Below are 14104 nucleotides of genomic sequence, written 5' to 3'. Positions count from 1 at the left end.
AGCTCATACAACCTGAAAGCCATTCCAGGTTAAGTGTTGGAAATCAGCTTAGAAGAAAACTCTCCTAAGCATGAGGATTATTCTTGGCAGTGGCAAGAACGTAAGGGATCCTGAACTCCCTGCATCAAAAACATCATCTGGGAAACCCCACCTCTTCTGAAGTACTGAAAAATTTTAGTGCAGCATGGGCACAAACCTTATTCATGCAGTAAAAGCATTTACAAGCTGATACAATATACTGAGCAGTAAGATTCAGGCCTGTTGACAACACAATCGAGGCCATGGTTCACATCCAAAGGACTGTTCAACTTTATAACAGAAATCCTATTAATAACACTACATACTTGTTGTCAGGCAAAACAATTTCTCCTAAAATTAACAAAAAGATATATACAAGTTCAACAGACTGTTTCAAACGTATCAGGGAAGTGATATGACTTCAGAACAACCTCTATGTCAGGACTAATAAAGTTCTTCCTATGGTTCCTCTAAACAAATTTAACAGATTTCACATCTCATTAAGATGTGGAAACTCATAAATTATCATATTTCAAGCTCACATATGGTGCTGTCTTTAATTACTATGAAAATATTATTTCCAATGTCATTCTTCATATTTTGCATTTCTGAAAAATATTAATATAAGAATAAATTCAGGCTATGACTGGATTGCTGGCATTATTCGCCTTGGTAAGGATCAGTCCTCTGCTTTTCTGAACTGAATCTAAATGTATCAAACTTGAAAACCAAGGAGTAGTTTTCAAAATTGAACATCTTTTGCATCATGCACCTCTTTTCCAGGGCAGTATTAAGTAGTATTCAAAAAGAAACTGCTTTGCTCACAGTGCAAGGCTCATATTAGTAACAAAACTGTGCATCAAAAAGAAACACAGATTACACAAAGGACACTAACAAAAAAAGCAGTGAAGGAAGTAATTGGCATGGTGAAGCTCTCTGCAGGGGCATTTCCTCTGAAAGGGAGAGAAGGAGACAGCCTGCTTTTCAATTAGTGCTTCAGAAACAGAGACAGGAGAGAAACAGGATTCACGTGAGCTACATACAATCATCCTCTTGTAGAGGGAAATCCGGTACAACTGATACTTCTTGGGGTCATCTGCATACAACTCCTCATAAAACTGCAAAAATAGGCACAGGGTTGGTTTCTCCTCCCTCCCTCTGAGACACTGACACTTCAGAGAGCACTGTACAGATTAAATCAGAATATACCAAGACCAAGAATCTCCTACTCTTAGGTAGTCTAAGCCTTAGGTGTGCTCGTGCCAGCATCTCCCAGAGAAGCTGATGTAGATGACTTGCAGAACAGTCAGATCTTTTAAAAATGGGCCTTACTAGGACTGTGAAAGCATGGAATAGAACCCTTGTGAGAACAGGGACATTTCCTTATGCCAATCAAGGATTGCAGCAAACACTACAATTCTGACATGGCATCTGCAAAGCTGCAAATTGTTTCCACTCCAGGGCTAGGAGTGGAACTGAAGCATACACCTGGCTTGGAGTGGACTTGCAATACTCAAACATCTGAAGTGAAATACTAAGGAATGTGTCTATATTTAACAAAGTAAAATTACATTCAGTCTATTTGAAAACAAAGAGAACTCCTCTGGGATATAATTACATGACTGTATGTTGTCTTGGGAACACAATGTAATGAGTAGGTCTGGGGGGAAAAGTGGCTAAAAATTGTAACATATGACTAAGCAGCAGGAGGGAGCTGCTGAGAGAACATTCACCATCTACCTATGCCAGTGAGACTGTGGCTGCTGAGGCAAATTTACAGTTTTTTTTGCCAGTTCTCCAACATGTATCAGCTGAATTATCTGATCCTTTGCTCCAAATCTTTGGTATTAAGACAAGACCCCAACAGTGATAACTTCTGTCATGTACATGAGCAGGAAACACTGTACCTTGGCTTGTTTGGAGGAAGCAATGACACTCACAGTAGGATTTTTCTAGCTGATGTTTACCAATAACAAGTCAAACATATCCCAGCACAGGTCTCTTTGGAAGATTTCCCCAGAAATTAAGTAGCCCACATAGGATGTAGAAGATGATAGGGAGTTTTGCCCAATCCTTCCTTCACAAAAAAATGTTGTGCAGTACACATGGAATACCAACTATTAGCTTAGTGACTTCTAACCAAGTTTCTTTTTATGGAAATACTTCTTTTTTTCAAAACATACTGAATAGCTGGAGCTTGTGAAATGGTGGATTATCTGAGTAGCTTCAAGCAGGGAGGAGAGAAATGGGAAGATAAACTACATTAAATAAATAAAGAATTACATCAGAGTTTTTCAAGGAAATAAACAAACAAACATATTTCAAGGGAAACACCACTCCTTGGCATGATCAGTTTTTATGACCTCCCTGGATATCAACGCTCTATTTAGCCATGACTACACTCACCAGCTGGAAACTGGGATGCACAAGCTTCCTCCATGCCCCAACCTTCCAACCAACTTCCTGACACATCCTTACTTCAGAGCAACCACACGCCTCTCTCTCCCACCAGCTGACACTGCAGAAACCACTACCCCAGTGCAGTGGGCTGCAGAAGAGGCAGCTGGGAGCTGCAGAGGGGCAGAGGTGAGCAGCAGGGTGCCGTGGCCGTACCAGGTTCTCGTTGGTGAGCCGGGTGATCTCGTGCTGCAGGCTGGCCTCGATCCGCGCCTCCGGCGGCAGCTGCAGGTTCTGCGCCAGCAGCTGCTGCTGCCGGTTGTTCTCCTCCTTCAGGCTCTGGATCTCCCCTCGCAGAGATTCCAGCTCGTTCTCGTGGCTCTTCTTCTGAGACTGAAGCTGGGACTCCAGCAGCCTAAGGAGGTTTGAGCAACAGTCTGTGTGAGCACACTCAGAAAGGCACATCCCCGGTTCTCAGAGGGAGTGTAAAGCTTTAGCTGCTGCTCAGGAACAATTAGCCATGGCTTGCAAAGGAAAATGAAAAAGGCAGAGTACTCTTTAAACCCTTCAGTATGCCTTCTAATTAAATTAAGCTTGCATGATCAAAAAGTGAAGAGAGAGAAGCAAATTGTGACACTGTTTTGCATTTCCTTTGATTGAACACATACTGTACATGGTGCCACTATGGCAATAAATGTGAATTTAAGTCTTCACAGATTGACTGAAGGGGCTTTAAAGAGGTTTTACCTCGAAACAAATCAAATAACCTAAGATGAAGATGACACTATGTTCACTTAAGTTAGCACCTTGCAATATTAACAACGGAAAATATTTTTAGAGTTAACTTTTCCAGTCAGAAACCATTTAATCGCAAATGCACCTAAATAATCTTAATTTTTGCATTAAACCAAACACTTTTGTGAAAGCTGTCCTCAATTAACAGAAGGTCCAAAAAACCTCAGGACTGAAATCCAGGAGCTTTATCCTCACCACTAACTCATTCTTTCCCCTTGGGCACGTCACATCTCAAATTCTTCTCACTGTGGAATTACCAGCCTCCTGCCAGGCAGTGCTGGGGGATCTACTCCTGCTTGTAAGGCACTGTCCAAGTACTCTGACTCATAATTTTGTAGGTACACAGGAAATGACAATACTAGTGACTACCAGTGTTCAATTAGACAATATTTCAGGGTTTAAATATGCATAAGGCAGAAACATTTATTAGTAACTAGACTGATGAAGCACACAGGGGCAAATAGTCATTTACCTGCACTGCTCTGCCATTAAATATAAAACTTCTTGTCTCTACAGTGCCAGGACAAGAGGCAAGAGGCACAGAGCAAACCAACTCCCATCCTGCTCTGCAGAACACTTGCTCTAAGTTAGATCTTCACAGGTTTACAGAACAATGTTAGGGGTAGAATGTGTTAGCACCAGAAAAGGAAAGACTTTAGTTAGTAGCAGTCATTGCACAACACCACATTCTGCAGTTACTGCTACCAGATGCATACACTGAAGGACATCAGCAGGGCTGATGTAGTGAATGAGCTCTCAGGGCAGGACTAGGAAGCATTTTGAAGTCAGGGACCAACAAGCACACAGAGCCAGAGCTGCACTTCTTGACAAGGTGACTCCTGCCTGCCCCATGACCAGCACAATCCTTGCAGAGACCACAGTGATCCCACTGAGGCTTCAACAGCACCACGAGGAACTAAAGATTACTTCTCTTTCTTGGTTATTTTGGGACTTAAATTTTGAATCTGGCATGGAGAGACATGGGAGAAGAATGTTTAATTTACTGAATTTGAGACACAAGGAGAGTGAGATCCATTTCAGTTTAAAATATAAGAGTACACCGAAGCTACTTAAATAATAGTTTAATAATTACTAAAATGAATGTACTTCTTTAGGCTGGAAAACTGTAAGGAACATCAATTTTGAAACCTGGTGTAATGGCACACAAATAGTACATGGCTACAAATACTTTCCAGCTGTGGAACTTCTGGTATTCTACAGTCTACTTTTGTGCAAGTGTTCTTATGAATTATGTATTGGCTGTTGTGCCATCTTAAACTTTTTAAGTGATAAAACCTGACAACTAGAAAGCTTTGGGCACTAGGCTTGAGGAAACTCCTTAATTTGTATAATTTGTGTAGTTTTTTTTTCCAACTGTTAAAGCAATAGAAGTACTGTAGCTAAAGCAAACCCATAGCAAGGGGCACAGTTAGCTAGAAAAGAAGATGCAAATTAAGAAAAAAAAAAACATTCTGAGAAGTCTGGTAACCTGTTGGCTTGTTTTAACCCTTCATAAGCCAGCCAAAGTTCTCCGTCCTCATTCAGCATATGACAGTCCTGGGGAGATTGCCTTTCAAGAAACGTGTTTAAAAAAATACAAGAGATATATGTGATGGCGATGAGGTGACATGGTAAGGACATTACACACTACATTACAGTTACAACAAAAGAGAAACAAAAAACCCTCTAAAACAACTTAGCAAATTCCTTTTTTTGTTTATGTGTTTTTCTTCTAAATGTTGCAACCCAGCTGTCAGTGAGAGCCCAGCTGGTTGCAGCATTCTGTGCTGTTACAATAAATGCATTGCCACAGACGGTTGTGACCACTGCAGTTCAGAGGGTGACAAACCAGCCTGGGGAATGGCACCCAGGCAGGGCCATGCAGCAATTAGAGGAGATGGAAATTCAGAAAGCTTGATTTAACATTTCCCAGTTATTTCCAAATCCTTTCAAATACTGCACACAGCAATTTTACTAATGAAATCAAATTATAACCCTAGCTATGAGTGTTCTCTAGACATACATGGATGGAACTGTCTGAACACAAAATACACAGTATGTCGCAACAGACCTCAAGTGATCACAAAATTAAGAAAGAGAACTTGTACCTGTTTGTTTCCTTCAGTCCAATATATGCCTGTGCTATTTCTCCTTTGTCTTTCATCTTCTGTACATCCTCCAAGAGGATTGTAGCATCTGTCATTGTATGCTGGAAAAAGAATGATAATTTCCAGTAAATTTAACAACATAATTGCTCCTTGAATCCATGTTTTCTTCATGTGGAACACTAATCCTTGAGTAGCCACATTAAATAAGTATGGGCATCTGAACAAGAGGCTGGTCCATAATTTCTATGTCCAATTGGGTTATCTTTCACAGTAAATGCATACCAAATGGTCAAACATTGGTCTGTCTAGTAAGTGGGTACATATGTTAATCTCTTTCCATTTATCACATAAAAGGAACAGAATAAATTTTATTCAAATTACCAGGAACAGCTGCTAATACTTAAACTGAAGCAGTATAGTTTTGCCAGCTTAATTCTATTAATGTTTATTAAACATAGCATTACATGGAGTCTTTAAAAGATCAAAAATAGGAACTATTTCTCACTCATGTGTTTTAAATACTCTGTCAAAGCAGGAAAGAATTGACAAGAGCTTGAGATTTTCTAATTTAGATAGCATCATAGCACCATTTTGTTTCAGTTTTGAATGCTTATTATGGCACTTAAGTTTTCTTCAGTAAAACTTGAAATACTTCATAGATGTTTATGGTCACCTTGGCCAGTCTGATCTGAGTCATTCAGTACCACATTCAGTTCATGGAGTACCACAGAACTTTAATGAACAGAAGAGATGGAATTCTGACTTTTTGACTTTCAAAACAAGCAGATGCTCTTTTCATGAGCACAATTTTGAAAAGTATTTACAATAAGAGCTTTGTGGACATAAATTCTAGAGCCTAGATGTCTATGTCCAATATGATTTGTGTTATCCAATATGAAAAACAATAAAATATGTAAGCTCCTCAAAGAATTATTCCCAACATCTTTATGAGATCTTTGAGGTTTTTCTACTATTAATTTACTACAGAGTAAAACTGCTCTATCTCACCTGCAATCTATCAAGCTTTAGCAGTCTGAACATCCAGCTCCCTGGATCACTGTCCTTACCTTCAAACATACCCAGCAAGAAACACCATGGAGCTGACTAGACCAATTCCTAAATCCTTCCTTTCATAACCAGGTTGTCATAAATCAACACTTCAAAATTCTTAAATCTGCTTGTTTTGAATTAACTTGTTTTCCTGTGCAGAGCATGAAAATGGGGATGCAAAGGATATATAATTATGGGAAAAAATTTTCAATAATATCAAGGTAAAATGCAAGAACATGTAGGCTACTTAAGAAGCAGGGAAATGACAGCTCAATATTGCTGAGGCTTATTTTAGTATTTAGGAAGCTTGGTTTGTAACTTTAGAAGAAAATGTGTACCTTATCCTCCTGGCAATCAAATTGGTAGGCAAGAAAGAAGAAAAACAAAACATTAAAAAAATCTGTCTGCACTGCAGCTTCCAACCTAAAAAGTAGAAGCTATCTGCAAACTGGCTGCTGGCCATCCCACAGGTCACCTTCCTCTTTCCCTCAAACTCACAGCCACTGTAAAATCAACACCTGCATCCCACCACTGCTGAGAACGGTATTGAAAGATTTACTAAGTATTTCTTTACAATGTTCTCAATACTACAGAAAAATGTGTTCTGTTTTCTTTACAGTCAATCCTTTAAAACAAGACTTACACATCTTCATGCACCACAGACTTCCAGTTTACTTAGGACAAATATAGACATAACTTTGCAGCAGCAAAGGAAAAATGACACATCTGCTCACTTCTTGCTTCAGTTATGAAACACAAGATAGCTCAGTTCAGTGGAAATTACCAGTTCCTTGATTTACATGATACCTTTTCAGGTTGAATGATTCTTATTTGTAAAGTCATTACTTCCCTAACTATGTCATCAGTCAGAGCTTTTTACAAGATGTGCACTTCAGTGGTTGTAATCTACTCTTCTTTCTGTAAAGGCACATAGCACCTATCAAGCAATAACATGGAATTTACATATCTCCAGAGGTCATCTTTAAGAAATGTTACTGACTTGCAATCATATAGATGTAGAACAAACTGTTCCTTTTACTGAACTATTAATTGAAAAGAATTCCTGAGAACTGTAAATTTTACAGTCCAACTGCACACTAGAGAAATTATACAGCTCCCAGTGAGAATTATTTGTGCAGTGTTAAAGGAGTCTGGGGGATCAGACCTTTGGTACAGCCTGTACATCTTCAGATGAATGATGGCAGAGAAACCCCAGACAGGTTGATTAATACAATCTCCTAATTCAGACTGCAGTGATTTGGGCACTAATAATGGATAACCCTTAGAAAGCTTTTCAAACCCAGACTAATCTTCTTCTGCCATTTCAAGCAGGCTGCTAATAAATAAAGCATGTTAATGATGCAATCTAACTCTCCTACACAGTGTGATTTACCTTGGGCTGAATTGCCTCTTTCTGGCTAACGAGCTGAGACCTCAGGATGAGAACCTCTTCCTTGCGTACTTCAAGCTCTTCACTGACTGAGGTCAGCTGGTCCAGGAGGACTCTGTATGCTGGGGCACCAGGGGCAGTCACCTCTGGAGCTCGTGTCTCTGTCAGGGCCTTCTGCAGCTCATTCAACTCATTCTTCAGTTTTTTATTCTCAGATTCAAGTTCTTGACGCTGTGAGAAACAGAGACAGTTCTGTTACCCAGCAGCAGTGCAACATGTCTGTAACCCACAGGTATAAAACTATGGATAGAAATGGGAAGAATGATGTGTAACTGCAAGAAATCCATCAATCTCCCCTGTATCCCTGGCCTCATGACTAAGGTCAATAGTGTCTGGGAGAATATCACTAAAAGGACCAACCTTTTGTCTGAAATGCAAAACCAGAGCACACACACATGAATCAGACAGATTTGATGGGAAACAGAACAGCCAAATTTTTTTTTCCTCTTATTCTTCCCTTAGCAAAAAAACATAAGTTCACAGCATATAGTGGTCAGCAGGCTAAGAAAATTCTATATCACTATTAGGAAATATTTTTAGTTTTAGTGGTCTAAGGATATGCAGTAATTTAAATAATATTTTTGAAAAAAAGACCTACATTTATCACTGTATTTTTGCTCAAATTAACCTCCAAGCTGTACTAAGTGTTTTAACAGAGAGCTCCCTCTGGCTTAGGGGATCTTTTTGTTTTGCATCCCCAGCCACACATACTACACCTCAAAAAGAACAGTCCAACAATGAAATGACTGCTGGGGAATATTTGTTCTAGTTTCTCCAGCTACTGTTTGGAAACAGGAGGGCTGATATAATTTTCTATGCCAGTACATACAATTGGTGGCAAGAATCTTACTAGAAAAAACTCAGAAACCTCTGCTTTAGAATTACCTTGAGTGACTCATACTCCAACTCTGCACCTCTTATGGGAGGCCGTTCTTCCTCCTATGAAAGAATACAAACAAGTGTGAGAACTAAAAATCCTTCACTAAAGTAGGAAAACAAAAGGGAACTTAAATTATTTTCCTATAAAACTATAAAAACTCATTCTGGCACTGCTAACTGCTGTAGTTTGAACACTGGCATTGTCTCCTTTACTTCTGAGTTTATGACTCATAATTGGTTAATATAAATAAAATCACATACTGTCACTGGCAACAAAACAGAGCAGGATGAAGAAATTCACTGGTAGAAATGTAATATGAAACAACTGCCAAAACTGGTCTCATAATTTTTTAAGAACTTAGGGAGAGCAAACCAGAATTTCAATTATCATCAGCTAACATGCCTAAACCCAGTGCTTTGGCTATGCATCCTGGTTCAAACACTACTTCTTCTGCCTAAAATGAATAATTACCATTCTCCCCATCATTTAAGTAGATTTCCTTATGGCTGTTCTCAATAAAAACAGCCTTTCAGCCTTTTCTTTTTTTTAAGTGAAGTCCCAAGCACATTTTTTTCCTACTGTCTTCCCTCAGAGGATCTCAAAGACCTTGGAAAACTAAATAACCAGTCCCTGGAACTAAGCATCAGCAGGAAACTTGTCACTAAATAAAGCAAGGGCTGGAGGAAGATACAGATTTAGTGAAAGCCAGTCAGCATTCACAGAGCTGCTTCACATGAAGGGACACTCTGGTGTCAGCATTTGATCAGGTGCAGGGAGCCCACCTTAGCTTTGGCACGGAGAGCCTGCTCTTCCTTTCTGTCCAGTTCATCCTGCAGGGACTGCTTTTCTTGCTCCAGTTCTGAAACCCGTTTCTGCAGCTTGAGGAACAGAGACATGTCCAGCGCTGCTTTTTTCTCACTAGGCTCCTGCTTTAGAAACAACAGAGGGAAGTCAAGAGGTGTTCCACAGCACAAGGAGGCACAACAGTGAGTAAAGAGGGGAAACAGACTGGGGAAAGAGAGGAACACAGAAATGTTACTTGTTTCTGAGCATTGACTATCTAAAATATTTCATCAGCTATCAAACACTATTTTAAAAAAGGATTTACTAGTAGAAAATGTTTCTAAGCCTAAAGCCTAGCAAAAGAAAGCACTAGACACTACCTAGCAGACAGGAGGTCTATAACTAAGCATACCTTATAGTCTTACTTGTTTGAAGGGGGAGAAGTAGAAAAAAGAAAAAGTCTGTGGTTAGACTCACCTGGAAACAACTGTAAATAAGGGCTTTTTGTTTGTTGGTTTAGATTCCAATTATTTCTATAGTAAGTTCTTCAGCAAAAGAGATATCTCTCAGGTGATTTGAAGGTCAATTTAGTGGGATGTGACACAAAAAATCAGTAACAGAAAATATATTTTATGCCTTTTTTCTTTTATTGTGCTAATGATACAGCCTGTTCTGAGCCTAATTCATTGGCTTCTTCACTATTTTCTGGGCAAGGACCAGTGTTTGCAATCTGAAGGTGCATCAGAAATTGTCCGTCAGCCTTTCTGTACTTTATGTACTGAGAAGATCAAAGTATTTACTATGAACTGTACCATAAAATTTTAAAGCCTAGAAAAGGAACTAGAAAATTAATATTAATGACTGTAGCAGACAAGCAAGCACAGCCATTTCCACTTCATCTCCTTTTACTGTTGAGGGGAAGAGTCATAAACCACACTAACAGCTCAGGCAAAACTAAACAGACTTTTGAGTTTTCTGGCTTTACTCGTTTGCCTTGAGGTGGGCCTGATATTTTAATGTGGTTTTGTATAATTAATCTACATTGTTAGTCTAGAGTCAGAACTGGAGAACCTTGAGAAGTTAAACAAATGCAGTGGTGCATTTATTCACACTCTTGTGTGAGTTCATTTCTTAGTTTATATTCTAAAACCCAAACCTGGTTCTAAAACAGCAATTCAGTAATATTAGTCAAAGGAAAACGTGGCATTTGGCTCTTATGTGATATCCCATCACATGCAGTTATACTGTCCTCCTGATTATGCTGAATGTAGGAGCATCATCCTGAAACCATTACACAAGGTGAAAAACTTAAGTGGGAAGGCAAATGATGAAAGAGTGCACAGAGAGGCTGTGCCAACCCCAATGAATCAGGATACTTGCATCAGAGGAGAAAATAATTCTCTGCAGAGGCTTTCCAAAGCAGCAATGACAGCCTGTCACAAGCCACTCTGGAGATCCCTAACCCAGGGCAAACAGGGTGTGCTGTGCCCTGGCTCATAGCTAAGGAGATCTCAGAATGCACAGAGACAACTTGGACTCTGGAAAGTGCCAAGCACAGCCAATCCTCCACCATCTGTGTCTGCAGTTCCACTGTGATGGGATGGGCTGAAAGGAGGAGTTAACTTGGAAAATATTATCAATGGCTTGGACTTGCACCACAAATTATTTATGGTTATTATTCATTAACTGAATCAAGTAATCTTTCTGAACATTTTTTTAACATCTTCCTGATCATTTTTCCAAACATCCTGGGATTTGCATTGCTGCATATGCAAAGGAAACTCCCATTCTGGGAGTTTGATTAACCTCTATGAAATTGAGAAAACCAGTTCCAATATGAGTTTCTCATACCCAACAGGAAACTCATTCCATGTAGCTACTAAGAATGCAGCTTGCCATTTTAAATCACTGACTATACAGTAGGCAGGCTCCTCAGGAAGTCTCACTGGTTTTCTAAATTCCCTCTTTGTCCTGAATAAGTGGTTGTGCTTACCAACACTGACAACCAAATGTTCACAGATGCAAATCAGCTGGATCACCAAGTATCTACTCTATGCTTACTGTAATTCAAGAAAAATTCCAAGCATACTTTGACAGACTTTTCACACAGGATCACAACCTACTAGGGAATAAGTGTTCTCCTAAAGGAAATGGAGAAAGTTGGATTAAAGCATTAGATATGTCAGTATAAAGACATGGTGTTCAGAAGCACTTATGAAAAAAAGAGAAAGGAATGAGTTCAATCATGTATCAGTGAAAAGTTGTGAAGGATTTTTACTGTTACCTCCATCCTTAGTGGTAAGTCTTCTGCTTCTGTGATCTCAGAGCTGAAAGTATATTCAGATTCATTGCTACTGTGAGTTGAGTCTGTTCTTTTGTGCCCAGGCTTGGGGATGCTCTGAAGTGCAAATGGAAAAAATCAGTATCAGTATGTGTGGCTCTCTCTTCACAACCTTTAATTTAGCTTGTAATATTTGGTGTTAAGCCACAGTTATCAAAATTTATAAGAAAATGTTTTTGATTCTGGTCTCTCCATATGAGATACAGTTAGCACTCAATTCTATGGAGACAGGTCAGATTTTACCCCACCAAGGACTGCTGCAGAAAGCAAGGATGCAGAACTTTGTGGGAAAGAAACACTACAGGAAGCACAGGCAGCAATTTTTTAACTTCCTATACATTCTATGGAAGAATACTTTATATTCTGCCACATAGAACATTCCTAGGACTACTTAAAATTTATCACTGGATGAAGATGTGCAAACAACCCCAGCAGATGTGAATAACTTGAGGCCAAAACCAGGAAAGTCACAGCAGAAATTTAGTCTTCTTCACAGACGTGACTTTTTTTTTTTAATTTTTTTACATCAACAACAAACTTTAAATGTATTTTTTTGGCTGACCTAATCAAAATAAACAGTATATAAAAGGGAAAATTGTCTTTTCAAGTACAGGTCACTAAAACATAGAGCTGACAGCACTTACTAACTTATCCCACTGGACTCTGCCTAAACACAGCTGTAAACAGGTTTTGATTTCTCAGCTGAGGAGCCACTTACCACCATGAGGTTCATTTCATCCTTGAGATCATCGTAGCGCTCCTCCAGGCGGCTGAACTCATTCAGCAGGTTCTGGTACCGTAACCTCTCATCATTCAGGTCCAGCTCCAGCTGCTTTGTCTCCTCCACCAGCTTCTTTTCCATTGACTCTGCCACAGACAGCAGGGATCCAAAGTGAGAATTCCAGCCCTACCCACCATGCAGTGCATCCATCCAGGAGCTAGAGAGGAACAGCCTGCCATTTGTGTTTGTGCTTCTCTAGGCAAACATTAAGCCAAAATATGAAGGGCCAAAGCCTTATTGTGGCAACCACAGAAGTGCTCACTCAGACAAGTTATTTATTCTGCTGATACCTTCTATAAGTGATTCCATGAGGGAGGAAAAAGGGGCACTAGCTCATTGCTGTGCTATATAAAAGCGAAATGTGAGGTGCTTCACACCTCAAGCATCCTGACTCTCCTCATAACAGCTCCCTTCATCACAGCCCTCACATCTAGAGTCAAGCTTTCCTGGCTGCTGCCTACACAGTCACAGCCAGAAAAGTTGTAGTAGACAAACTGTATTAAATATCAGAACTGCCTTTTAAAAATTGAAGTGGAGCAGCCACCCCCCCCCCCTAAAAAAGGCCCCAAACCCTCAGGATTTCGTGGAAATTCAAATGGTAAATAATTCTGATGTTTGCAAGTTCTTAAAAAAAAAAGAATGCACAAAAAAGGAATGTAAACTAAAGCAAATGAGCCCAATCTATGCAGAAGAATGTCACTTTACAAGGTAAAATGAAGTAGAAAACCTGGATGAAGAGAACTGAGCCAACCTGTTATTTCCTTTGCCTGGTCATGGATGCGGCGGTTCAGCTCCTCCTTCTCTGTTTTCAGTAATGAGTTCTGCTCTTTCAGCTCTGATACCAGCTGCAGAGATAATAAAATATTTGACTCAGAATGCAGTTCATCTTTCATCAGTAGCTCTAACAACAATGACATCTTTCTTGTAACAGTTCAAATACTTAAACTGTTCTTCACAGAGTGGAACTGGTGAACTAAGTTATATCTTCATTTCCAAATTACATTTCTGCAGACTTTGCTGTATATGCTGAACCTTACTTCTGATCAGATGCTAAAATTGCCCTGAAGCACTCCACAGTAACATGAGTTTTTCAGTAAAGCTCCAAAGATGTAAATGGTTCATTAAAACAGAAATATTCATAAAACAGTGACACATTCCACTGCATTGGGTAAACCAAAATTTAGCATCTTGCCTCTGCCCTAAAGCTGTGTCACTTAACCTGCGTTCAGGTGCCAGGTACTCATTTGTCCCTGATTATGGTTACTATGCATTCACTTTGCTTTATCTATTAATACCTTTCCTTATGCTTATCTGATATTGAAATTTATCACTGCAGCATCACATAATGATGGATTGGCTCTTCCAATACTCAAAACGTGCACCATTATCAATCAGAAAGTACTCTGGACAGAAATCAACCTGTTTGATATGTTTGTGGTTGGCAAAGAAAAGGGTTAGCTGAAAGCTGTTGAACTAGACTGTGCACACGTGTTGAACAGGA

At 39.5% G+C, this 14104-nt stretch overlaps 1 protein-coding gene across 8 annotated transcripts in view; it reads right to left on the bottom strand.

The window, feature by feature from the left end:
* MYO5A (myosin VA) overlaps nt 1-14104 on the bottom strand; it is a 96707-nt gene that overhangs the window by 12375 nt on the left and 70228 nt on the right. Inside the window, exons 23-32 of one of the 8 annotated variants that reach the window (XM_056499856.1) lie at nt 13355-13448; nt 12541-12689; nt 11766-11879; nt 9481-9627; nt 8704-8757; nt 7762-7989; nt 5319-5419; nt 4700-4780; nt 2632-2830; nt 1062-1136 (exon numbers count right to left, since the gene is read on the bottom strand). In XM_056499856.1, coding sequence (XP_056355831.1) covers nt 1062-1136; nt 2632-2830; nt 4700-4780; nt 5319-5419; nt 7762-7989; nt 8704-8757; nt 9481-9627; nt 11766-11879; nt 12541-12689; nt 13355-13448 — 1242 coding nt within the window. The remainder of the gene's footprint in view (nt 1-1061; nt 1137-2631; nt 2831-4699; nt 4781-5318; nt 5420-7761; nt 7990-8703; nt 8758-9480; nt 9628-11765; nt 11880-12540; nt 12690-13354; nt 13449-14104) is intronic. The other 7 variants (XM_056499857.1, XM_056499858.1, XM_056499860.1 and 4 more) reach the window with 7 other exon arrangements.

This window comes from Oenanthe melanoleuca, chromosome 10 (assembly GCF_029582105.1).
Source record: "Oenanthe melanoleuca isolate GR-GAL-2019-014 chromosome 10, OMel1.0, whole genome shotgun sequence".
In the NCBI taxonomy this organism is placed as follows: Eukaryota; Metazoa; Chordata; class Aves; order Passeriformes; family Muscicapidae; genus Oenanthe; species Oenanthe melanoleuca.
The sequence above is the reverse complement of the archived record's forward strand: the minus strand, read 5'-3'. Positions and strand labels throughout refer to the sequence as shown.